The sequence below is a fragment of the Ixodes scapularis genome, unplaced genomic scaffold (genome assembly GCF_016920785.2).
Source record: "Ixodes scapularis isolate PalLabHiFi unplaced genomic scaffold, ASM1692078v2 ptg001421l_1__unscaffolded, whole genome shotgun sequence".
Taxonomy (NCBI): domain Eukaryota; kingdom Metazoa; phylum Arthropoda; class Arachnida; order Ixodida; family Ixodidae; genus Ixodes; species Ixodes scapularis.
Window position 1 is genome coordinate 566108 of NW_024610148.1, and position 25937 is coordinate 592044.

The 25937-nt window shown below is 45.5% G+C and overlaps 1 protein-coding gene across 2 annotated transcripts; it reads left to right on the top strand.

Annotated features, from left to right (window-relative positions):
• The first annotated feature begins 1856 nt into the window (after positions 1-1856).
• LOC121048194 lies at positions 1857-22591 on the top strand. Of its 2 annotated transcripts, XM_042288259.1 has the most exons (4): positions 17758-17870; positions 18110-18179; positions 20211-20376; positions 22405-22591. In XM_042288259.1, exons 1-4 carry the CDS (start codon positions 17769-17771, stop codon positions 22520-22522), a joined length of 456 nt encoding a protein of 151 aa, XP_042144193.1. In that variant the 5' UTR covers positions 17758-17768; the 3' UTR covers positions 22523-22591. The 2 variants fall into 2 exon arrangements, 1 of the variants encoding a protein (XP_042144193.1); XR_006077251.1 differs by lacking the exons at positions 17758-17870; positions 18110-18179 and adding an exon at positions 1857-1913.
• Positions 22592-25937: the final 3346 nt, after the last annotated feature.

The following is a 25937-nucleotide window of genomic DNA, read 5'->3' on the forward strand; positions in this document are numbered from 1 at the left end:
CTCTTTTTTGCCCTTTCCACCCCTCCCTGCTCCGCATGCTTTCTCAAGCCACCTGCTCCTGCTCCTCCTATTCCTGCGTACTGACCCGTAGCTCAGTCAGCAATGCACTCGGCTTCCACATCAATGACCGGGGTTCGATCCCTGGTACCGGTTACCGTTTTTTTCAAGGTCCTTTAGCAGTTACGAACTGACCAACCTACTCATTTTATGCTCACATTACGGGCCCCACATTTCTAGGCCTACTCTGCCTCTTTTCTCAGGGCAACTGTGGCGATGACCGTTGAGGAGGAGTCACCACCACAGTGGCCCTTGAAGAAGAGGCTCAGTAGGCCTCGAAATGTTGGGTCCTCAATTAGGGCTCACTAAGATGTACCCCCTTTTTAATTCGTCTTGCACCAACCGGACAGATCTCTGTCAAATGCTCATGTTCGAGCCTCTCTCAAACTAGGTTCCCAGGGGATACTTCGGTTCCCCAAACTTGCCCCACAAGCTACACGGGCCACCCAAGTTCTCTCGATCTACATTATCCCTCGTAGAGCGTTTTGTAGCGTAAGCTACACTGGCCGAGGTTGAGCAGTTTCGCGTGGCTCGCATAATGAGCTGTGCTCCGTGCTGCGCAAGCGCGAGGAGCAGTGACGTCACACGGCGCACAGCTGGCATGCCGGAGCCGTTGCCACCGTGGGCTCCTCCTCCACCGCGCACGCCTCGCGGGTCTTCCCATTCCAGAGGAGCAACGTCATAGCCGCGGCAGACGCACTGGCGTCGCCGCGTGCCCAGCTGTGTGCCTCCATTGCGCAGTAGCCACGTCTGACGCTGCACCGGAGCTGCTTGATAGCGCCTCTCATTTTATGCGCGCAAGCTCACGCTACGTATATCGTGGCATAGCCGAGCTAAGCCACCGCAATTTTTGTTTTTGGTATAAGCCCAATTTTAAATATGAGCCAAGTTGTGCACTGATTCAAATCGGGTCCATTTGCCTACCTGTGTACCCTCGTCGGGGTTACTGGGGACTTTAAGGGTCCCACCCTGAAACATCGCCTTTTGCAACACAAAAAGCCATTTTCGCTATTCCGTTTTGCATTCTTCTCTGCTCGTCTCCCAAAGAGAAGAGGGTCTTTTGCAATACCTCCAGAATAACGAGACACTAGTATAGGATTTTCTACATCTCCAAACGAAGGCTAGGGTTGGGTGCAAACCAGACACAAGTGCTGCACCAGGGTCAAGGTGCAAGGTGTAAAGTACAGGTGAGGACACACAGCACGGCAAATACTGCAACGCGATTGACCAGACAAAGTGCTATTAACGCGTGCCCAAGTGACCTCAGCCGACAGCGTCTCGTCGTCCAGACGGTGCAACTGGAAAGAAAAATGAACAAAGAAAAACAAGTCTCTCATGGCACCCGGGCGCACACTCTTTTTGCTCGGTGCATCTGCTCCAACCTTGGCGCATGCTGGTTCAATAGCTGCACCATAGATCTCTCTGCTTCAATGCGTTCATAAAACTGTTATAGTGCTGCCGTTGAGGCACGAAACTACACTGTAAGAAGTGCTGTGATTTTTACATTCCGGTGAACGTAAAAATCGCAGAAATTCGAACGTTGTCCGGAAACACAGTCCTATGCCCGTAAGTGAGGCGCGGAGGCGAAAGGATAAGCGGAAAACAGAGGGGGAGGGGTAGCGTCGGTGGTCGCCACGGTCTCCACCGGACAACACCCTCTTGCACCGGAGCAAGGCGGTCACGTGGGAGAGTCACGCGGCCATCGGTTCGACTGGCCAAGAGTGGACGGGCCCGAGGAGCTGAGGTCGAGGTTGGCTCCCATTGCTTTGGCGTCTAACTTTTGTTTTCTGCTTTGCTTTACTCGGAGTGCTGCCATCTCAGCGTCAAGTGGCAAGTTGTCGACTGTCAGCGCGCAGGTACGTTGGAGCTCAAAACTCGTGCGATGTTTTGTTAGAGCTGCCAGTGAAGTTTGGGTGCACAACGGTCGTATTCAAGGCCAGCGGAACACGGACAAACAGTACTTTTTCATGCTCGCTCCTGTACTCGTTGGCGTGCGTCGTCGGGAAAGCGAACTGCCGTGGTTTCTGTTCTCGCCCTCGTGGGCGCTGTTCTTGCGCGTTCTTGCGCGTACCGCGGTGCTTCTGATTTTTGTGGCAGTGGTGATGCGACAGAAAACTGCAGTTTTGATTTAGAGCAGCGTAGACCGCAAAGCTTGTGCTTGTTGGACGGAAAGCAAACCGTTTTCCGCAGAACGCGTAATCACATTTGGTGTCTGCCTGCGGCGTGAAGAAAGTATAGCGCACTCCAAACGTTGCTCGCGTGTTTTTAAACCTGCGATGTGTGGAACGTGCGATCAGAGTGGTGCGTGATATTACTTGTTGAAGCGAGGGAGAGAGACGCTCTTTTGATCGTACGCTGGTACTAGAAATATGTTACGCAGTGATTGGCTACGGTTTTGCGCACCGTGTAACCGATTTTTTCACGAGCGGCGAAAGAGTGCGTTTACCTCGTGCAACATTCCATCTTTTATGTGCTGATTAGCCGATGCATGTGACATCTTATAGGGGCCTGCCGTCATGTTCGCGTGCACAAGTTGCGCTTTTCAGTCAGACACTCTTGTTGGTTATGCCCGCCACTTTGGAGACACGAGCGCTTGTGGTAGGACTATACCCTGCATTCATTCATATTGCTGTTCTGAATTCGTGACTTATGCTTCGCTGAGGTGCCACATTCTTCGGAAGCACCGAGGTGTGTCTGATGGACGGAGTCCTCATCAAGAGTTGCAAATCAGTTTTATTCTCACTTGTAGAGTGGAGGATTGCCGGCACAGTTTTCATAGCAGGCGTATGCTTATGAAACATCTTTATTTGCATTTGAGGTCTGGTGTTCCAGTCCAGTGTCCCATTTGTGGTTGCAGGCACATAATACGGTCAAAATCCTCACTTCCAAGCCATTTGTCAAGAAAACATGGCGTCAAATCAGAAACTACTGGGCTGGTCTCAATAGAAACAGGACGCAATACTTCTCCGGTGTCTCCTTCTTCTACAGCCGAAAGTGAATGTGCCGGTTATGCTGCAACTGTTGATGAGGGCAGTTTAATGGACATTGAGATGCCAGAACCTCATTTGGCACGCGAGGAACTGAGAGGTTGCGCTGAGCATGCCCTCGGCCTTTGCTATCTCAAGCTCGAGTCAAAGCTGATGGTCCCAGCAAGCACCGTACAAACCATTGTTATGGGCATGCAAGATATTCATGAAATAACTTGGAAATGCACTCTTTCTAAGTTACAGGAACAGCTGGCAGGCAAAATGAATAGAGCTGATGCATTACAAGTTGTCGCTGAAGTGTGCAGTGATGATATTTTTAGCACGCTAAATTCTCGCCTTTTCAGCAGCGATTTCAAGCGGAAAGCTTACTTTAAGAGCAAACTGGCATACATTTCTCCAAGAAGCATAAGACTTGGTCGTAATCGGTTTCGGAAGGAGAGATATTTTCAGTATATCCCCATATTGGAGACCTTGGAAGCACTACTACAATGTGTAGACGTAGCAGGTTGTCTGCATGACATGCAGTGTCCATCCGTACCAGGACAGCTCTCAGATATAACAGGTGGCTTGGTATGTGAAAAGAGTAAACGCTTTGCTCATGAGACAAGCATTCAGCTTCTGTTGTATCAAGACGCCTTTGAGGTGGTTAACAAGCTTGGCTTGGCTCGTAAGAAGCACAAGATTGTGGGAGTGTACTTTACACTTGCGAACTTAAGGAAGCACCACCGATCAAGTAGGGACCATATCCAGCTGGCAGTATTATGCTTGGAATCAGATCTCAAAGCATTTAGTCAGGACAAGATATTTGAGCCATCTTAACGACCTACTATTGCTGGAAAAGCAAGGCATTCCTTTCCGTGGCAGCCAGGTTAAAGGGGCAGTTTTAGCAATAGCTGGTGATAACCTCGGATCACACTTTATCGGTGGATTTACTGAGAATTTCAGCTCCTCAATCTACTTTTGCCGGTATTGCCTAATAACTCGCCCTGAAGTTCAGGATAAGCCCTACTTATCTGGCGAAAAAAGAACTCCTGAGAGGTATGATAATGCTGCCTGCCAGGCTGAACAGAGCGGAATTCCCCTTGAAGGTATAAAGTTTAGCAGCATTTTCAACAAGCTTGAAAGCTTCCACGTCTGCAACCCAGGGCTGCCACCGTGCATCGCCCACGATCTTTTTGAGGGCGTGGTGTCGTACGATTTGATGTTGTTCCTTAAATATTTCACAGAGGAAAGACGCTGGTTCAGCTTTCAGTACCTTAACTACGCCATAATTAACTTTCGGTACAAAGGAGCCGATGCACAGAGCAAGCCATGTGATTTGAACCCCCACGCCAAGAAGTTGGTTTGTGAAGCCGTGAAAACTTGGGTTTTACTGCGTCTCCTTCCCGTGATGGTTGGCCACAAGGTTGATTACGAAGATGCTGTGTGGGTGCTGTATCTGACTCTGAGGAAAATTGTAGACATAGTCTGTGCACCAGTTATCAGCGTAGAAGATGTGGCATATTTAGCAGTACTCGTTGAAGAATACTTGGCAGATAGGCAGGAGCTTTTCCCCACACTGCTGTTAAAACCGAAGCCCCACTATATGATTCATTATGCAAGCATGTTGCTTCATTTTGGCCCGTTGATTAATGTGTGGACTCTCCGGTTTGAGAGTAAACACTCATACTTCAAAAACTGCGTGCGGGCAGCAAAGAACTTTAAAGCTGTTGTGAAAACACTTGCCGGAAAGCATCAGTTGCTGCAGGCATACTTACATGCTGAATCATACTTTGATCCGGATGTCACCTTCAAATCCTTCATTCCATATTGTCCACAGGACTACGAAGGAAGTGTCCAGATCTGCCTCGCACACCTTGATTTGCAGCCGACTAATTCAGTTGCAACCGAGTCAGTCTTGTACAAGGGCACTGAATACGCTGTCCGAGACTTCCTACCACTGCTCTCGGCAGGCAAACTTGGCTTTGGGGAAATTGCTGTAATTGTTGTCAAGAACAAAGCTACAGTTATATTTGCTGTGAAGCTATTTCACGCCAGCTTTCTGTCGCATCTGCATCGCTACAGTGTGCAGGAGACAAATAATTGCTGTGCATTGAAGGCCATTGACCTCATTGACTTTGTTCCACTACCTGTTTATGAAGTTCGCACAGAGAAGATCATCGTGCTCAAGCACAAAATTCCTTAATCGGAATGGAAAACGTACGGCTGCAAGTGATGGAAGCGCTCCCCAACCTGCCTCCTGAGACACTGATGAAGGTCATGACTAAACTCTCGGACGTGAATGTGGAATCATGTGCCGAGCTTGTTTTCCTCACTGAGCAAGACTTGTGTGGCGTCATCAGGCCTGTACAAGCACGGAAGCTACTCACATACGTCAGGGAGAACCGTAAGAACTCCGTTTACCATGCTTTTTAGAATAGCAAGAAGGACAAAGCCAGTGATCTTGTTTTCGAGCTTTCTATCAGGTATATTGAACAGAGTACATAATATTAGCAAATGGCCCTTCTCATGGCAGCAGTTTCATTCATTGAATAAGTTCTCAACAGTGCTATTCACTGCAGCATGAACCTAAATTTTGATTAGTAATTTCATCTTGCACTCGGCGATCGCATCAAGTGAGTGCAAAGTCCTTTGAAATTATGGTTGCATCTTTTTTTTTTGTCTTTGTTGCTTACAAAAACCACCCTGCTTTGGCCGACTTCTACTTGTCACCAGGTTTTTATAGAGCAGTAGCTAATATTGTATGCGCAGGAGTGTCGAGTATTTGTATTTTGCATGGTTAACATCCTTGGCTATATAATACAAGAGCGCCGACGTTAGAGCACACGACAGGCGAGCGCGCGTCACAAGAGCACATGGTGGCGTTGAAATTTTTTTCCAAGCACCAAGCAAGCTGCTGACTTTCTAGCCACATCCCACAATCTGCTGACGTCTACCGTTGTATACTTTTTTTTTGTTTAAATCTATATCAAATGAAACGTCGGACACGCGTTAGTTTTCGCTTTATTTAAGAAATTTAGATCTTCTCACGTTTGCGTGCAGCATGTGCAACTAGGGCATTTGAGCACGCTCGTTGGTTTTTTGGGTTGTTTTGCGAAGGGTCTTTTTGAGTGAGAATCCACTGGGACAGCTTCACTTGATGCCATTTCTTGAATTGAATTGAGTTGGTTTTATTTAGACACTAGGTCAAGGATAACAGGACAAAAGGCAGATTACCTCTGCCTGACGTCCTGTTACCTTATGGCCGAGGACGCAGTCAGGCGTGAAACCTTGATCATTCTAACAAGATATAATTTTCGATAACTTGGCTGTTATTTCTTCTAAGCATAGAAAGAGTGAAAGTTAAAATATTATTTGTAACATATTGCGTTTAAGGAAGACATGTGCGAAAACCAAACATAAAATCGTAAATTGAGGAAACAGTTCCAAACCATTTTCAAACGAATCATTTATCGTTTAGAAATATTAAATGCGCTTAACAAAACCTTGGATATTTGAAAAATAGCGTGAAACCCACACTTTTATTAGCGTCTCGCTTCGTGCACTCAAATGGCGGCGCGCCCTTGTGACGAACGTGCCAATGACATGCGCGCTCCAGTCGCTGCGCCCTCGTCGCGCCACCTACTTCGATATTATTTTTTGTAGGGTAACAGAAATAGATCAAGAAATATTTGTGTCAAATTTTTTTCTCTGAATCGAGAATTTTCTAACCACATTGGTGATTCATTTATTCTTCGTATGATGAACTCTCAATTTGTTTTTTTTTTCTTACAGATTCTAACGAAACTGCTTCAGCAACCGCATCATTAACATTGCAAGAGGCACAAAAAGAAAAAGTTGATCAGCAACATAGCCAGTCAAGCACTTTGGTAAACCCGAATTGGGCCGATTCTTTTATGGTTCCGTGGAGTATGATGCCAACGCTTCTGGTCAAGAGATCCAACGAGTCAAAAGATCCAACGAGTCAAAAGGTCCAATAATGGATCTTATGACTCCTTGGATCTTTTGACTCGCCAGACACGAGTCAGAAGATCCAATGTGGGTCAAGAGGTCCAACCAGCCAAAAGATCCAACGAGTCAAAAGGTCCACGGCGAGTCAAGAGGTCCAACGAGTCAAAAGATCCAACGAGTCAGAAGGTCCAATAATGGATCGCTTTACGCGTTGGATCTCTTGACTGGGCAGACATGAGTCAAAAGATCCATTGCGGGTCAAAAGCTCCAATTACTCGAGAACTGCCGCTTCATATGGCGAAGGAGTCACGGCAAGCCCCTCACCGCTTTTTCCCTAGTCGCGGGGAGGCGTTGCACAGTAGGAATCAGTTCAGTAGGCCTTGAGCCAAACTCACGGGGGCTCAGTATAATGCTCAGCACCCTCTAGAAAATGTCGGCCGGTGCCTAAGTCCCTGTTGCCCCCCCCCCCCCTCCCCCCTGGTTCCTGGGTCCTTGACGCACTAGATTCTTTGAACATCAAAATCATTTCACGACCCCTTTAAAGGGGTCATAAAACGTTATCGGGTTGGAACGTTCATGGCTTTGCCGGTTTGTACTGGTCCCAGCCTGGCATAAGTATATTCGCACAGACCGCCACTGATTCAGAAACTTCTCTGTCGCGGTGAAATTGTGAAGTCGCGAAGATAAAAGCGGACTATTTCTTTCAGTCTTGCCTTTGCAAGGCTGAATGACGTAATTGGGAATCAAAATCACCCGACTGACGACAGTCGAGCGCGGCTCATGCATAGATTTGACACGAGCTACGTGAGCACTCGCCTTCAGCTTGTAACAGGCAATGCCTCGGCGGACACTCGGGTAGTGGCTCGTGTACAAGCACTGCGGTGATGAGAATAGCCGAGCTCTAACAATGTCTGAGCTGAGCACACGTTCTCTACTTCGTCAAACCCAGCACGTGGGTAAGATTAACGTTAAAGGTATAGGATAGGCGCCGAGCCACGTGGCCGCTTTTTCTGGCTCCGAGTTGAGGGGATGAACGATGCTCATATTTCTCAAATTTATTTGGTGACTGTGCTTAGAAAGAAAAACCAATGCAAGTTTATTCAGTGATCAACGTTAGGGAGTGATTCTAACTAGTATTTAGCACAAATAGTAAAATCGTTTCAGGGCTCCTTTAGCATGCGCCTTAGATGGCCACTTCGAAAAGAGGAACTCCCGATAATTCACCGGTTCTTTCCGTGCAGGTAAGATATCGAACTTGGCCAATGGGAAGGCAAATGACGAAAAATAATTCAAAATAGTAATTTAAGATATATATATTTTTTAAAGGCGGGTTGATATTATGGTGAACTTTTCCTTTTTAATAAACTTTTAAAATTTAAATTGGCGTTTGATAAGCGGTCGCTGTAATGGATTATGGGATGCAAGGCTCAAAATATGTCGCGAAAATGTGGAAAGTACAATGGGTTTTTTTCTCGGCTTTATTACGTGCAAATAAAATAATTAAGTTTGCACAAACAAAATCCACTAGGTGCCGTACATTAAAAGGATAAGTAATATAAAACTTGCGTGATTATGAAAACAAAAAAAAATATATATCGGTACTTTCGCGATACATCAAAAGACTAATAAAAATGTGCATGGCTTTTGATCAACGCTGCTCAACCTGAACACCAGCCAGTGAAGCGTGTGCATGCACAGCAAGACAAGTGGTACTAGGGTCCTTCTCCAACTCTGAAATGCCTCGAACACAAAGGTCTTCAAGGCGTCACGCTCTCGGCTTCGAGCATAGGCTGCGGCCCATCCTTAGGTGACACGGATTATAGCGTGTGGTCTTTAGGTGCACCACGCAGTAATGATTACACGAACGTAAGCCGATTCTGGTTCTCTGTATAGCGTTTTGCCAGTTAGCAGTCATGCTGCACTGGCCGGCAAGATACTGCGACATGTTGACCCTCTGGATGACTGCCAAACATTAGGTCTGTTCGATTTGGCCAGAAAGTTCTGAACTAGTTCTGTCCGAGTTCAGAGGAGTGCAGGAGTCGTGCAGCGGCGGCGCAGAACCAGTGCAGCCGCCGCGCTAGGACTGGCGCTGTGATGGGCTTTGCGAGTGGAAGCGCAGGGTGTCGTCTGCATCTGTTGGCTCTTGTTTCTCCACGCCACGATGTATGCTACATTTAATTAGTCGCGATTTGATGAGATCATTCGTGTTTCCTTATTTTTAAAGTATAATAACCGAATCTTTTTTGTGAATATTTTTTTTCGAGTGTACTAAAAACGTTTTCTGCACCAAATGTGTTTCTGTCTGCATTTTTAACGGTCGTTCGGTTCCTGTCGTTTCCGTAAGCGACCTGTCCTTCACATTCATTTAGCAATAGTAGATTCACTCCAAGACTCTCGAGTTTCGCATTTCGACGGTAGGTTCGCGGCATCAGGATGATTTTGCGTCGGGATTCACTGGCGGCCGCGCGCGGTCGGTAGCGGTCACCTCGAGGACGAAGGCCTGACGATAGCGTTTTGGCCAAGACAGTTATCGACCGTAACTTTCGCGTCAAGCTGAAGCGTTTATTCTGATTCTCAAGAAAGAACTGCGTGGAGCTACCAAGCAAATTCCGATTCTCGGCGTTTTTCTCAGGCTCATTAGTAGGCGTCCACAGATACCAGCGACAGAGCATGCAGTATTATGCTTAGCTACGGGGCATGCGAGGGCCAATGCTCTAAATCCCAGACATCTGCAATGTATCGGAGTCGTCAGTATGCATTCAAGAGCAACTGAATTCGGGGACTATCAATACCCTTCCCGTTTCTGTAAGAAAGACTATCAACACTTTGGATCCTCAGATAGCATCAAAAGGAAACGATTCACGTGAGCCAACATTTCAACACTTACCACAAGGAGCCAAACCTACACGAGCAAGTGCCTAAAACGCCTTCAGAATATCATAATCAAATTCCTACCCTCGGTTATAATCTCAATTTCGCGTCCACCGCGGGTACGTCATTATCATAAATGAGAGGAAGCGGAACGTCATTATCGGCGTTATTGTCACACGTCGCAGACATTTCAGCAAGAGCTGCGAAAAATGGCACCGCGAGCAGAGACGGACGAGGAGTGTCGTCTGCTATCGCCGTCTGCTCTTGTCGTCTGCTTCTGCAAGGACGCTGAACTGACTCCGGAGCCGGTGCAAGATTTTAAGGAACTGGGTCTGAACTCGTTCAGAACTGGGATGAATCGAACGCGCCAGTGCAGCGGCCGTACAACTTCCGGTTGAATCGAATGCACCAGTTCCTGCACTGCTGAACTAGTTCAGCCAGTTCAGGCGAATCAAACAGACCTATTATACTGTCGAAATGATCCAGATAACCCTTCGTCCCGGTTTAGGTCATGCTGCGTATAGACCAACGCGCTGTTTCTATACAAGCCCTCACAAGGTGTGGGAAAAGGCGAAATTTCCGCACGAGGTGTGGCCACTGCACGTGCGCAAGGAGCGCGTCAAGTGGACCGTCTGCGCGTGCGCAATGCCGATAACAGCACCACCGCAGGGGCGGGACGTCAGCACCGCGTGTTGGTCTATACGTGCCTTGTAATTTAGTCACCAATTAACTGTCCGTTGATTTCTAAATTCGAGAAACACCCTACGTCCCCACTACCGTGCAGCGTGCACAACTCTCGGGGAATTCCTGCCTTAGTCAAGCATACCGCACGAAGAGATGGCGTTGGTCACCATCCGATTAAACTTAAAAATGAAAAGCGCCGTGACACAGCCAGCCATCCAGTATCCCAAAATCGGTCGTCCCCGAGGCCATTGTATCCTCTTCTCTCATCTCCCTATTTTTTGTCTTTGTCATTAGACGCGGGATCCCATCCAGCTTCAGTGCAGTGACCGTCACTCCCCACCTTGTCCGCTTCTGGTCAAGAGATCCAACGAGTCAAAAGATCCAACGAGTCAAAAGGTCCAATAATGGATCTCTTGACTCGTTGGATCTTTTGACTCGCCAGACCCGAGTCAAAAGATCCAATGTGGGTCAAGAGATCCAACGAGCCAAGAGATCCAACGAGTCATAAGATCCACGGCGAGTCAAGAGGTCCAACGAGTCAAAAGGTCCAACGAGTCAGAAGGTCCAATAATGAATCTTTACGCGTTGGATCACTTAACTCGGCAGACACGAGTCAAGAGATCCATTGTAAGTCGAGAGCTACAATTACCCGAGAACTGCCGCTTAATATTGCAAAGGGGTCACAAAAAGCCCCTCACCACTCATGCCCTAGTAGCGGGGAGGCGTTGCACAATAAAGGTCCGTAAATGTGGTAGTAAATGTAACGTAAGGTCCGATGACGCCATAAAACTTTGCGTAAAAAAAATCAAGAATATCAGGCTTTTGACGCGTCTCTTCACGTTTCCACGACAGCATCTGAAAAAATTAGCCTCAAATCGAGCAGACACTTACTGAGCTTGCTAACTTAATACACTTTCAACCAGTTCGCGTCACGCGCGTAGTTTTCTCGGCCGGCACAAGCGGCTGCAGGATGGAAAATAGTCCCCTTTCGTCTTCGCGATTTCTCCGCGCACTCGCGACATTTAGAAAACTCAAAGCGTGCTTTCTGTTTTTCCTTTTTTTTACTAACCGAAAGTTAAGCAAAAGTGACACGCACCAGATTCTTTGAACATTAAAATCATTCCACGGCCCCTTTGAAGGGGTCACGAAACGTTATCGGGTTGGAACGTTCCTGACCTTGCCGGTTCGTACTGGTCCCAGCCTGGCACAAGTATGCTCGCACAGACCACCATTGATTCAGATACTTCTCTGTCGTGGGGAAATTGTGAAATTACGAAGATAAAAGGGCACTACTACTTTCAGTCTTGCCTTTGCAAAGCTGGATGACGTGATTGTGGAATCGAAACCACTTGACGACACTCGAGCGCGGCTCATGCATGGATTGGACACGAGAACTGCGTGAGTACTCGACTTTAGCTCGTAACAATGAATGCCTCGGCGGACACTCGGGTTGTGGCTCGTGTCCAACCACTGCGGTGATGAGGATAGCTGAACTCTAACAATGCCCGGAGCTCAGCACGCGTTTTCTGCTTTGTCAACCCCAGCACGTGGGCATGATTAACGTTGAAGGTATAGAATAGGCACCATGCCACCTGGCCGCTTGTTCTGGCTCCGAGTTGAGGGGATAAACGATGCTCATATTTCTCGACTGCCATTGCCTAGGAAAAACTGCTCAGGCAAGTTTATTCACTTATTAACGTTAGGAAGCGATTCTAAGTAGTATTAAGCAAAAGTAGAAAAATTGTTAGATTTTTCTACTTCGAAGAGAAACATCTCTTCAAAGTGACCTTAGATGGTCACTTCGAAGAAAGTAACTCAATAATTCACCGGTTCTTTTCGTGCAGGTAAGATATCGAACTTGGCCAATGGGAAGGCAATATGACGAAAAATAATTTAAAATAATAATTTAAAAAAAATATATATATATATGTATTTTTTTTAAGGCGGGTTGATATTATGGTAAACTTTTCCCTTCTAATAAACTTTCAGGTTCGATATAACATATATCGAAATTTAAATTAGCATTTGATAAACGGTTGCAGTAATGGATCATGGGACGCAAGGTTCCAAATATGTCGCGAAAATATGGAAGGTACAATGTTGTTTTTTCCTCGGCTTTATTACGTGCGAATAAAATATTTCAGTTTGAACGGACAAAATTGACTAGGTGCCGTATATGAAAAGGAGAAGTAATATATGATTTACGTGTTTATGCAAACCAAAAAAATAAAATAATATATATGCACGTACTATCGCGATACATCGAAAGACGAATAAAAGTGTGCATTTCTTTTGATCAATGCTGCTCAACCTGGACACGAGCCAGTGAAGCGTGTGCATTCACAGCAAGACAAGGGGTACTAGGGTTTTTATTCTACTCTAAAATGCCTCGAACACAAAGGTGTTCAAGGCGTCGCGCGGAGCGAGATGCCCCATGATGCTCTCGGCTTCTAGCAAGGCTGCGGTGAATCCTTAAGTGATAAGGAGTATAGCCTGGGGTCTTTAGGTGCACCACGCAGTAGTGGCTATACGATCGCACGCCGATGCTGGTTCTCCGTACAGCATGGTGCCAGTCAGCAGTCATGCTGTACTGACCGGCAAGATACTGCTACATGTTGACCCTCTGGATGGCTGCCAAACATTATGCTGTCCAAATGATTTACATAACTCTCCCTCCCAGTTCAGCTCATGCTGCGTATGAGACCAACGCGCTGTTTCCATACAAGCCCTCACGAGCTGTGGGGAAAGGCGCAGTTTCTGCACGAGATGTGGGTACTGCACGTGCGCAGGGGGAACGCGACAGAACAGCACACGACAAAACAGAACGCGACAAAACAGCACGCGACAAAACAGCACGGTCAAAACAGCACAGCGTCAAAACAGCACAGCGTCAAAACAGCACGGCGACAATACAGCACACGTCAAAATCGCACGCGACAAAAGAGCACAGCGTCAAAACGGCGCAGCGACAGAAGAACACGTGCTAAAACAGCACGGCGTCAAAACAGCATAGCGACAAAACAGCACTCACGTAGCAACTTCGCGCGCGCTCTTCACCTCTCTCTGCGCAATAATTATCTTGATCCGTCAGTGCTGAGCGTTAAAAAGGCTGTAATATGTAGCGTTTTGTGAAAACAAAACGGAACGAAAACGAAAGGGGTTGGACATTGTATGGCATTATTTAACAGCTAGTTGAGAAACAATTAAAAAAAAAAAGTATACGTTGGCGGCGACGGGATCGCACTCAAGTCAGTGTTCTGAGTGCTGCTGCTGTGTCATTGCTAAAAACAAATAAAGGTAGCAGTACTTACTACTACTTAACTACGGTGATCTCTGAAGAGATTGGATAGTTAGAGGTGATATCTTCGCGTCGATGTAGGCCGCGCTCTCTGGTCTTTTTTGTAGAACCATCGAAAAAGGAAACGCTATGTTGAGCGGCGGTCCGGTGAGGTTCCGTAGTACTCGTCGTTTTGTAATTACCACCTAAGCGTAAAACAACCCCCTCCCCCCCCCCCCCCCTAAAAAAAGAAAAAAGCGGGAGATGCCGATTACAGATGCATTTTTAGAACCGGTAAGATAAGGTGACTTTAATGTTGAGCGTATTCAAAGTGTATCACGGGCACCGATTCGGCGAAGTTCATTCCCCGTGAATAAAATGCCCCGAAAACACGCGCCTGCAGCTTCTAGGCGATAAGTTCTTTTGAGTTAAATTCACAGATTATTGCCGACGAAGGCATCAATCGAATGGAAACCGGTGAAGCAGATACGTGCCACAGCCTCAATGCTGTTGCCGTACAGCATGGGCTGAGCACAGCACACCGTTGTCGCACAGCCTTTCTTTTTTTTTTTTTTCTTCTTTTAACAACTAACGACAGCACATTGCCATGCGATTGATTCGTTTATTGTCGGCGACATCACCAGTAAACTTGCGCGTCAAAATCAGTGAACTGCTCGAGAAATAGCCAGAATACGCACTAGCGGGGGCTTCGGTATTGCCCATACGGAACCTTCATGTGCGCATCGAGTATACTCCCCACTCCGAACTTGCTCCGAAGAGAACGTATCCGACAAATTGGCCGTTGACGAGTTGGGTTTCCACGAATTGGTCAGACCCTCCATTCCTTTTCAGTGCATACCTTGGAAGATGCCTTTTTTAACTTCAAACGCTATATTTAGGGTTCAGCGTTTTCGCCTTAAAGTGAATAAAACCTATAAAAGTTCACCGAATTCATTTTTCCAAATTCGATTTTAACTGAAAAAGGTGAGTATTTTCTAGGGCGTTTGGAGGAATGTGTGTGTGTGTGGGGGGGGGGGGGGGGAGGGGGGGAGGGAGGAGGGGGGAGGGGGGGGGGGCTCAATATTGACCATATAACTACTTCCTTTCGCCGTTTTCATCTTGTCTCCCAGATGGGCTCAACTTTCAACAAAAGCTCCGGGCGCAGGGGTTTTCAGGCCGAAATCTGGGTTTTTCACCTGATAGGGATTTGTGTGCCGAATTCTTTGCTCAAAGAAGAGAGTTTAATCCTGAGCTGAACAATAAAATTAAAGGGCATCCGTAATTGCCGCACATTTTTTAACACCCCTAGCTTCCGTCTACTAGAGGAGGGCATAAATACGATTGTTTTATTGCCGTTTCTGTGGTCTCCGCGAATTTACCAACTCTCGAAGTCGTGAAATTGGGGAAAAAACTCACTGAGTACAATGCTTGCAAATTTTTGGTTTTTGATATTTGCCTCTCCGACCGAAGTGGTAGTGAAGTTTATGTTCGACCTGTGTACAAATACGAGCACACGATAATAATGTCAGATCACGATAGGGCTTCAGTGAGTCTTGCAGAACAGGTCGCGTCGGCTGCCAGACAGCAACAAATAAGAAAACCAGTACCAGGTTTACTCAATATACAATTCAAACAAACGCTTTTAAATATTACATTTTCGTCAGCATACAGGTTTTCGTCAATAAACCGAAAGAACCGAGAAGTTTGTGAGTCTGCAAATATTCGCCGCAATAAACCGATAAATTCTGTTTAGAATGAAAAAAACGAAAAAAGTACGCCGAGCTTCAAAATTATATAAACCGAAAACGTCAAACCCAAGCTATATTGTCAATGTCCTGTTTTGACGCTGTGCTGTTTGGACGCCGTTCTTTTCTGTCGCTGTGCCTTTTTGACGCTGTGCCGTTTTGTCGCTCTGCTGTTTTGACGCTGTGCTGTCTTGACACCGTGCTGTTTTGGCACGTGCTCTTCTGTCGCTGTGCTGTTTTGGCGCTGTGCTGTTTTGTCGCCTGCTATTTTGACACGTGCTGTTTTGTCGGCGCGCTATTTTGACGGTGTGCTGTCTTAACGTGTGCTGTTTTGACCGTGCTGTTTTGACGCGTGCTGTTTTGTCGTGTGCTGTTCTGTCATGGTGCCGTGCGCAGGAAGTGCGTCAAGTGGACCGTTTGTGTGTGCGCAAACGCAATACCAATAGCAGCGCCACCGCAGTGGCGGGACGTCAGCACTGCGTGTTGGTCCATACGTGCCTCGTAATTCAGTCACCGATTAACTGTTCGTTGATTTCTAAATTCGAGAAACAATCTGCGTCCCTACGACCGTGTAGCGTACATAACTCTCGGGAAATTCTTGAGTTAGTCAAGCATACCGCACGAATAAATGGGTTGGCCACCTGCCGATTGAAATGGAAAATGCACAACGCCGTGACACAGCCAGCCATTCAGGATCCTGAAACTTTTCATCCCTGAGGCCACTGTATCCTCTTCTCTTAACTCCCTCTTTTTTATTGCTTTGTTAATAGTCGCGGGATCCGACCCCGCTGCAATGCAGTGACCGTCACGCCCCTCTTTGCCATTCGACAGTCGTCATTCATTGTAGTTTTGCTTTTCTTTCTTTCCTGCTTTTCTTCAAAGTCCTTCCTCCCCTTTCCCGGTGATCGGGAAGGGAGTCAAGAGGTCCAACGAGTCAAAAGGTCCAATAATGGATCTTTTGACTCGTTGGATCTTTTGACTCGCCAAACACGAGTCAAGAGATCCAATGTGGGTCAAGAGGTCCAACGAGTCAAGAGATCCAACGAGTCAAAAGATCCACGGCGAGTCAAGAGGTCCAACGAGTCAAAAGGTCCAACGAGTCAGAAGATCCAATAATGGATCTTTTGACGCGTTGGATCTTTTGACTCGTTGGACCTCTTGACTCGGAATCCACCTTGTCACCCGAAAGCCGCCATTCATCGTACTTTTGCCTTTCTTGCTTTTCCTGCTCTTCTTCAAAGCCCTTTCACCCTTCCCCAGTGATAGGGCAGAGAGTCAAGAGGTTCAACGAGTCAGAAGGTCCAATAACGGATCTTTTGACTCGCCAAACACGAAACAAGAGATCCAATGTGGGTCAAGAGGTCCAACGAGTCAAGAGATTCAACGAGCCGAAAGATCCTCAGCGAGTCAAGAGGTCCACGAGTCAAAAGATCCAACGAGTCAGAAGGTCCAATAATGGATCTTTTGACGCGTTGGATCTTTTGACTCGTTGGACCTCTTGACTCGGAGTCTGATGCCAAGGACCCTTCTCACAGCTATCGAGGAAGGCAGGCGCCCACTGCCTAAAGACCGCCGAAAGATGGTCAGAATACTTATCGAGTGTGTGCAGAAGGTGTGCGCAAAGCCTCTTCGGAAGCGTCTTGCCGTCATAGCTAGCAAAGTAGTCGAAGCATACCCATCTCCTTTCAAAGACGTTTTTGATGACACCCTAATCGGTAGTGGTTACGACTCTCTGTTAAACCAGTTGGTTTGTCGACTCGACAACGTAAAGAGGGACGACTCACGAGTGCAACAGGAGCCTGCGGCCCAGTGTGCTAGAAAGAGATGAAGCTGTATCGCATACGCAACACAGAGTACTCAAGTAGATGATGAATCAACAAAAAAAAGAGAAAAAGCATCCCTGCAGGCGATGTTCAAAGTTGGTACCACGTACGAAGAAGATGTGCATCTGCTCATGTCCTCGACACACACACTGCAACAACAAGAAATAAAGGCAGGCACGTCCATTCTGGAGCTGAAGGATGATTGGCCCTTCTTGTTCACAGCTGATGGCCTTCAAGGTCACATGAAGATTCTGCTTGGAATAGATCTAGCTGAAACACTGCAAAGCTCACTCAAAGATGAGAAAAGTGCAATTCTGCAGTTTTTTGAAAGGAAAGATTTGACAAGGAAAATGTTATGACGGCTTGGAAAGCAATGAAAAATGCAGCATCTCCACATTCTGAGCTGCTTGAAATTGTCCTGCTGATCGCAGCCTGGTTTGGAGAGCACCCACATGGAATACTTCAAACAAGAGAGGTAATTCATAGTGAACAATAAAATGCCCTGTATTTCTCAAGTGCACTAATGCGTACAGCATTTCCATGCCAATTTATCACTAATAACAGTTACTTAGCACCATGAACAATATTAAAATGCTATGTGCTGAACTAATAGAGAAGTACTTTTTGTCAGTGTCAAGTGAAAGTTTTAACATCTTCTGTAAACCTGGCCAGATCTTTCCTGGAACTGAGCAGTGTTCTCTCCCCTTTTTTCAGGCCTGCCTAACCTCAGACGAGATAGAAAGACGGCCAGATGCTCCACTCTCCCCTTGCATCATTGCGGCTGGTAAGATTGGTGAAATTGTTTGGACACATGTACTACATTATGCGCCTCTTTTTTAAAGCAATATCTTGTAAGAAACACTTATGGCAGATTTTTGCGCCTAAGTATTGTGAGGCAGAATTATCCACTATATTGAATCATTACAAGGTTAAAGTTTTCCTTTATTAATTCAAAATTGTTCACTCGTACTCATCACAGAAAAAAACGTTAATTACTTTGTCATAGGAGATGCTGGTGGCGAAGGATCTGGTCAGACGTGACATTTCTCTCATTTAATTTGTATAAGTATTTTAATTCCATAATTACCTGTACCGGTCATGTACTTAGCGTGGAGCTGAATTCATATATTAATCATTAAGTCAATCGCAACAAATTATTTCCCAAATTATCGGTCAGTTACAGTAAGCTTCTCACGGTGTGTAAATGTCTATGTATGAAAAAAATAATTTTCTTACAAAGTGACCCTTCGCCAGAAAGATTGTATCAATATATTTAACGAAAAAAATCACCTAAACCAACTTAAGGCTTATTTTAGGAAGTCAGCGGTCAATGTAGGTATTTTGGCGCGGTCTCGTTCCATTGAAGAAGACCAACAGTCATTACCATGCAGGAATTTATTCAGTAGTTGATGTAATTGACAGTGATTTGACCCTGAAAAAGTTCAAACTAACAGTATTTATGTGCATGCATTATGAATTGCTTTATGTGCTTGTGCGCCTGGCAATGCTTGATGTACAACCATCATTCAGAGTGCTATTCACCTTTTCTACGTGGGCACCGCTATCTCCAATTCGAGGACGGGAACAGGACATCTTTCCCTTTTTTTTTTGAAAGATGTCCTGTTCCCGTCCTCGTCCTCTCTGTTTTATACTTTCAAGTTTGTATCTATTAACCAACACGCTCGTTTTCAACTGTAACCGACAAAGTTTTTCGAGCCATGTTTCGTCCAAACCCCAACTGCGTGTCTTCGGTCAATGAAAGATGTCCTGTTCCCGTCCTCGTCCTCTCTGTTTTATACTTTCAAGTTTGTATCTATTAACCAACACGCTCGTTTTCAACTGTAACCGGGTTTATTCACTCACTCATTGCCTTGGGGGGGGGGGGGGGGGGGGGGGGTTTCGGGATCAGTGAACGGTCATCGGCGAGGCCGGGGGAAAGTCCGCTGCCACTGCAGCTTCTCCTAGTCCCAGCGGTGGTCATTCACTCCTCGTCATGGGGACGTCGTCGTCCAGGGTCGCAGTCCGGTTCGTCCGTCGAGTCCGCCACTCAACGTCTTGCGCGCACTTTCCCCGCGCCTGCGTCCGTCTCCCGCCAAATCCCGCGCGAGCATTCTCGTCTCCTTGTCACCGCTGCAACCATACTTCGTGTCCCGCCGTTCGAGAGAGCGTCACCGTCCAAGGGCGCTGCCGTCCAAGAGAGAGCCTTCCTTTGTCCGCCTTTCCCTTTTCAAGCCTTTACCCCTTTGTCTTGGGAAGCCAGTCGCGTGACGTCAGTTGGCCTAGGGGAGCGCCGTACCCGGATCTCTGGTACGCGAGGCCATGGCCGCTGCCCCGAGGCATGACGTATCTCGGAGGTCGGAAATTAGGGTCCGAAGGGTCGGCGCGGGAGAGGGCAGCCAGATCTCCACAATACATATAGTGATCCTTGCAGACATTGCACTAACAGTTACTACAAGGTAACTGTGCTTTGATAATTAATGTTGTCACATTTTGCAGATCTAATCATATGCATACATGTAGTGATGTACTTATTAGAAAATCGTTCAGAACTCTCAAATTCTGTTGGCAAGTTACTCCTGATTTTAATATCAATTTGTTAAAGGCTGCTTATTGAGGCATTTTCCCATTTTTGTTTGTATTTTTTTATTAATATTTTATTTATGAAAGGCTGCTTATTCAGTCAATCTCCGATTTATTGTTCATTTTTGTGTTCCAAGTTAGTTCATAAATATAAAGTTTATCAGTCCAGATATACATAGAAAAATATGTGCTAGTGTGTCTACAGAAGTCTTTTATTTTTCTTTAATACATCCAGGAGATGACATCTGGTCTCCAGAAGAATATATGCTGCTCCTTGATGGGCACGTTGTGGCAACTGCACCAGAGTTCGACGTCGCCCTCCGCATGCTGTTTGCCAGCTACTTTTCATTCCACATTTGCTACGCCCAAGAAGTCTCATCTACGCTTGAGTTCATCCAGAGGTACCTTTAATTTCTTATGTATACATATTTGTGTAATTTGGTTTGCAAACCTTGCTGTGTGTTTAGTATATTGAGCTGCTATTAGAGCTGGCATATGAACACCACTGATCTCAGCAAAACAAGGCACCTTGCAAAGTTCGATTGGATGCCCTTTTTGAGGCATGTGTAGTCTAAAGTTTACACCTTCATGGCAGCGGCTTATAAAAGGCTGCTGAGTTGCCGCTTCTGCCAAGAACATTGAAAAATTCAGAACCAAAAATTTCACTAACTTGGCCGTTTTATCACCCCATGAGTTCAGATTTCGAGCTGGTGCCCTACTGACCTAACAGTTGTATGGCTTACTGACAACATCAAAAATGTTATAGACACAGGAAACTATTTTGGCAATCTGTTTAATATTACAGAAAAGCTTTTGATTTAATCACAGTATTATAAAAATTAAACTTGGTGTAATATGATTGGTGGTCCCAAGCACACACAGAATTAAAAGTTATTTATTTAACAAACAAGCTGAGGTTTATGTTTCTGACTTTTTTATTTTGGACAGATATAAAACAGGTGTACCTCAGAGTTCAATTATCGCCCCGTTTTACACACTGTCAAGTGTTCCTTAATGCTGATAACACTTCTGTACATAGTACTGTCTAGAGAATTAATTTCCTAACCCAAAAACTTCACGCTTACATTATTAACATTTTTTGAAATGGTGCTGCCCTTATTGTGTGAAAATAAATTCAGCCAATACACCATTTATGATTTAATTTAAATGTCACGCATCCCATATATATATTTGCGATTGCTTTTGTCACTCATTCAATTTGTGTCATTAATCACTAAATCTTTTTAGGTTGTTCTCGACTCTAACTTAAAACTTACGACCGTGCAGTTTCTTGCATCTGAAATGAAAAACAGCTTACGGCCTATGAAAAGACACATTCTATTTTAATACATTATCTCAATTTTTGTTTATGTTTTTAATCACAGTCATTTCACATACTGGGTTATATCATGGGGTAATACTTATCCCGCCCGTTTAACTTTGTTAAAACACATTCAGGATCTCTCCATTCCTGTACAGACTTCTATCTCTTTCCCAAGAATACCACGTTGCTTCTTCGCGAATATTGTATACTTCCTGTCGCACAATTGTTTAAATATAAAAAAAGCAAAGTATTAATATTATAAGCAGAAATATAACAGTATGTAAAGCCCTTCATGTCCGCGGTCAGCTGGTGGATGCAGATAAACGTGAATCAGTTTTGGTGGGTAGCGGGTCGGATGCAGATGCCATGTGCTGCGGATGTGGATCAGATGCACGTCGAAAGTGCCTTGCATACCCGCAGCTAAAAATGCAAATTTCAAGCTTCCTTGAACACATCCCCTGGTTTGAAACACTCTCGTGCTCTCTTAGAGGTCACAATCTTTGTGGCGGCATGAAGAGTAAAGCTCATTGTTTAGATGTTACATACAGTTTCATAGTATTACTAGATTTTGGACTAGATTTTGTATCGAAGGAAATAAAAACAAACGACTTATAAAGTAGGATTTCCATTGATTATATACCTTCTTTATCATTCATGCTTGAGTTGGTAGATTTGTGTGGGAATAGTTAGACAGTTCAATGTTTGTCTGCCATTCAAATGATGCGACATGTCTGTACTTTGTAGATGAACAATGTAGTCAGTGCTGAACGACCGCTAGCCTGGGGCCTTTAACGTGCGTCACGCAGTGATGTGTGACGAATGTGTGGATTACGAATCGTATGCGGTTCTGATTCCTGCTGACGCAGTTCGGGTGTAGATAAAATGATCGAAAAAATTGCGGATGTGGATTCAAACTCTAATGAATGCAGATAATGAAATCGGCATTCACGCAGGGCGCCAATATGTACAATCCCGCAAGCTTCCTTAAATATGGTAGAGGGATTCAAAGAGCAAAGTAGTTTATTATTTATTAGAATAGGTCGAAATCTCACATATGTTGAATTTGTTTGTTGACTTGTTTTATTTTCCAACGCTTAACATTCAGGGCACTTTTCGGCATCAATCCTGACCGTGGCAGCAAGGGCAAAAATGGGAGAACGCAAGTGAACAAACGAGTGCTCAACCTGTTTCAACGAATAACGGAGTCTCAGTGGAACATATAGGTAAGTCTATTGTGCTCTGTGACCAGTTCGCGGTTACGGCAGAGCAGTAACAATAAAATACAGCACACAGACGAGAGCAAGAAGGAAGGACACAAACATGACGCTACTTACAGCTGAAGCTTTAACGAACAGAACGTAAGGGCGCAAGTGAATTGGTGTGCACTAAAGATTTTGTTGAATCCAGAGACTGAGGTATATACGAAAGACGATGACACAAGAAGAGAAGGAGGGAGTCTCAATATTGTGTTAAAGATTAACATTAAGTACACTCCCGAAATTTGATACTCTCCTTCTCTTCTTATGTCATCGTCTTTTGTTAAGCTCAGTCTCTGGTTTCACAAAAATGTTGAAACTTCAATCTTGTTAGCCACCGACGTCAATAAAACAAGCTATGAAAAAAATTAAGAAAACTAAAAGGATCAAAACATAGAGGTCACTCATCTAGAACACCACTGTTGCGCGTTTCTCTCCCTTGGCCAAGGGACAGCAGTTCTTTACCGGGCAACGCCAGTGAGGGCGTGCTGACAGATTGTCGCCCTAATAGTTCTATCTCGTGAGCATCCATATTTTCTTGAATTGTTTTGTCTTCATTTGCGTCAAGCACTGCACTATCCTCAAAAATAAGTATGGGCGCAACAGCAGTCCCGGCAATGTACATCCACAATCAAACTTGTCTAGAGCAAACTTTAAGCCTACTCTGGGCACATTTTTATGTTTTTACACGTTTTCGTGCACAATGTTCCACTAATTTTAAGTTAGACGTCTTCTTTCTGTCGCATTGCAGATGTCCCGTATCTTTATTTCAGGTATACATGTCACAAAGATATCAGCCATTAGTTCTTTTCTGGGTCAGAATTCCTTAGACGGCTCTAGACAAGTTTGATTTCGGGTACACCAAGCTGTCCCGTTCAATCTAATTATACATCGTAACGGTGCTCCTGCTATTTGTAGTCCAGATAACGAGCTCTCTGTCCTACATATCGCCCACGCGATAATGGGATAGAACACCCCCCATCCACGCATTCAACAAAGTGGTTTTATGTTTTTTTCGTGCAGTTACATTTCCTTCTAGGATTTGAATTTATCCTTCTGCACATTCCAAGCAACTTGTACTTACTTTTTTCAGAAAAGGTAAAAGTAGTGATCGAATAGAGGGTCGAAGGAAGGAAAACAAGAATGTCGTGATAATACCCTATCTGTGCAAGATTTCCCATAATCTAAAAAGGGTGGGTTATGTTGATGTGATGCGGTCGGCCCCTGAAAAGCTGGCTGGAAATATGCTGATACATCATCTTCGTGCGTGTTTCCCTTCATCAATAAACGTTATTCTCTTTTTCTGTACTGATTTGAGTAATTATCGACATACTATGCTAACAGAACTATCACTTTGGCACGCACAGGTCTCCACAGCTGTGTTTTGTCACTGCTCAGAAAGTCATCTGGCAGTCAGCTTCCATGGCGCTTCTACAGCGTGTGTATCACACCTGCGATGTTCCCGCTCTTGAAGGACTATAACTGCAAAATCTCCCCGTGCACATGTGCTGAGAAGAAAATAAGATTTCAGAGCTGGACGCTAGGCAGGTCCAGGACTCGGGTAAGAGTACGGACTCATGAGGCTCTGAACAGAGACAGACCGAATGCGGGTTCGCCGAATCAGGAAGCCCAGGGATATATGTTGACAAGGGCATCAAGATTCGAAGGTTGCACAGTGTTCAATAAAGCTTTCGACTAACGTTTTATTACGCAATCTGTTATAGGGCTCGTTTTTATGAGAAACGCGACACACTGGATAGTTACGCTGACCCCGACACTGTTTAAGGTCTTGTAAAGCACACATAAGATGTAGACGACGACATTAATGTCTTCAACGTTGCTGTTCAGGACAACATTGTCTTAGGTGATGACTTGGATGTCGAAGACGGCCGAGTGTGGTATTGTTGGAATATGCACAAAAATTTAGGAAAGCTTTATCATGGTGATAAGGACTGTGAAGCACATAATCTGTTTAGCTTAGGGAGGCACATTATCTGTGTGGTTGCTTATCCATGCTAAACTCTACTGTGCTCTTCCAGGGTAAGCTTCGCTCTATTACATCCCGCTGTGCGCCTCTATAGCTAAACACTCTTTGCCTGCCGGTGAAGCGTGACCACAGCATGATGACGCTTTATTTTCGAATGCATGTGACTTTTAAAGATTTACCAGTGGCTTTACCTGGCAGCCACCAGGATAACTGCAGCGATTCGGACACGGCCGAGTTAGAGGGCGTCTCTTACTAGCTTCTGTGCAAGGTTGTGGCATTTTGGCAGCGGGAGCTGCTTCATGAGTGCTGCAGTGCTCTGATGTACATCGTCGAGGGTCTTTTTCGGTGCAATGATGAGATCTTCGTGCTTGCGGAACTCTCCTTCTGCAACAAGCAGTAGCACGAAGACGTCGGGGGATGGCATTACCAATTCTTGATTGCTGCCGTCTCTTACGTAGCACTTCAACTGGCACAGCCTGGCATTTTGAGAGGCAGCAGAATCCGTCACTGCGGCTAAACACTGCTCGAATAGCTTGTGCTTTTTCTTAACAGCACGAACGGCGTACCCAGCCAGGTAAAAGAGCGACTGCTGCTCGTCGTCACTGATGGTTTTGTACTGGTCCCAGTTGGGCATCTCATCTTCCTCCTCTGAAGGTGCTTCTGCGGGCTGTGAGGCCACAAACTGTGCCAGGTACGCCGAATCATCAACGTCGTAGCTCCCAGAGCGACTTGGCCTGAAGAACTGTCACATGGCGATGAGGCGAAGGGCCATCTTGAAGTCTCTTGCTCGTGGCACAGGGTTCTTAGCTCTGATGGTTGAGAAAAGATTCTCCAGAGCATCCTGCGTGAAACGGCTCAGAAACAAATATTTGAAGGGCTTGTCTTGCAGAATCAAGTCTTGCATTTTCAGTGCCGTGGTCGTTGTTAGGACAAGCCCGGACTGCACAGGCTTCCAAGTTTTGCGAGTGCTGTTGATTGCAACGTGCTGGAAAAGGGAGATCATTTCATGCAGGACCTCAATGTCATCGTCGTGTACTTCTTCTCCCTGACCATTCATTACTGCGTCGTCTTTGAAGTCATCAGTTTAAACCATCTGAAGACCTGAAATCGAGAAACAAATAGTTCTTACATAAGAAGGCATAGTGTTTAATTATGTAATCGAGATTTCGGTTGGATGTCACAAGATTCCCCGGTGGTCGCACTTAATCCTTAGTCCACTGCTGTAATGTGCCACATGCCCTCGTTGGTTCGGCGTGTGAACCCCCGAATTTTCTTTTACCATTTAATAGGGATGGTTGTATTAAATACTGTGAACAACTTTATTTTTGCGAGCTCAATATTTCGCAAAACTCTCGGAGTGCCGGTTTTAAAGAATTTTCGCGGGCACAAATTTTT

Excerpts from the sequence above, each read along its gene's own strand:
- LOC121048194 (XM_042288259.1), top strand. The coding sequence starts at position 17,769 with ATGAAAAATGCAGCATCTCCACATTCTGAGCTGCTTGAAATTGTCCTG. Across the intron at positions 17,871-18,109 it reads GAATACTTCAAACAAGAGAG|GCCTGCCTAACCTCAGACGA; the intron begins GTAATTCATAGT and ends CCCTTTTTTCAG. Across the intron at positions 18,180-20,210 it reads CCCTTGCATCATTGCGGCTG|GAGATGACATCTGGTCTCCA; the intron begins GTAAGATTGGTG and ends TAATACATCCAG.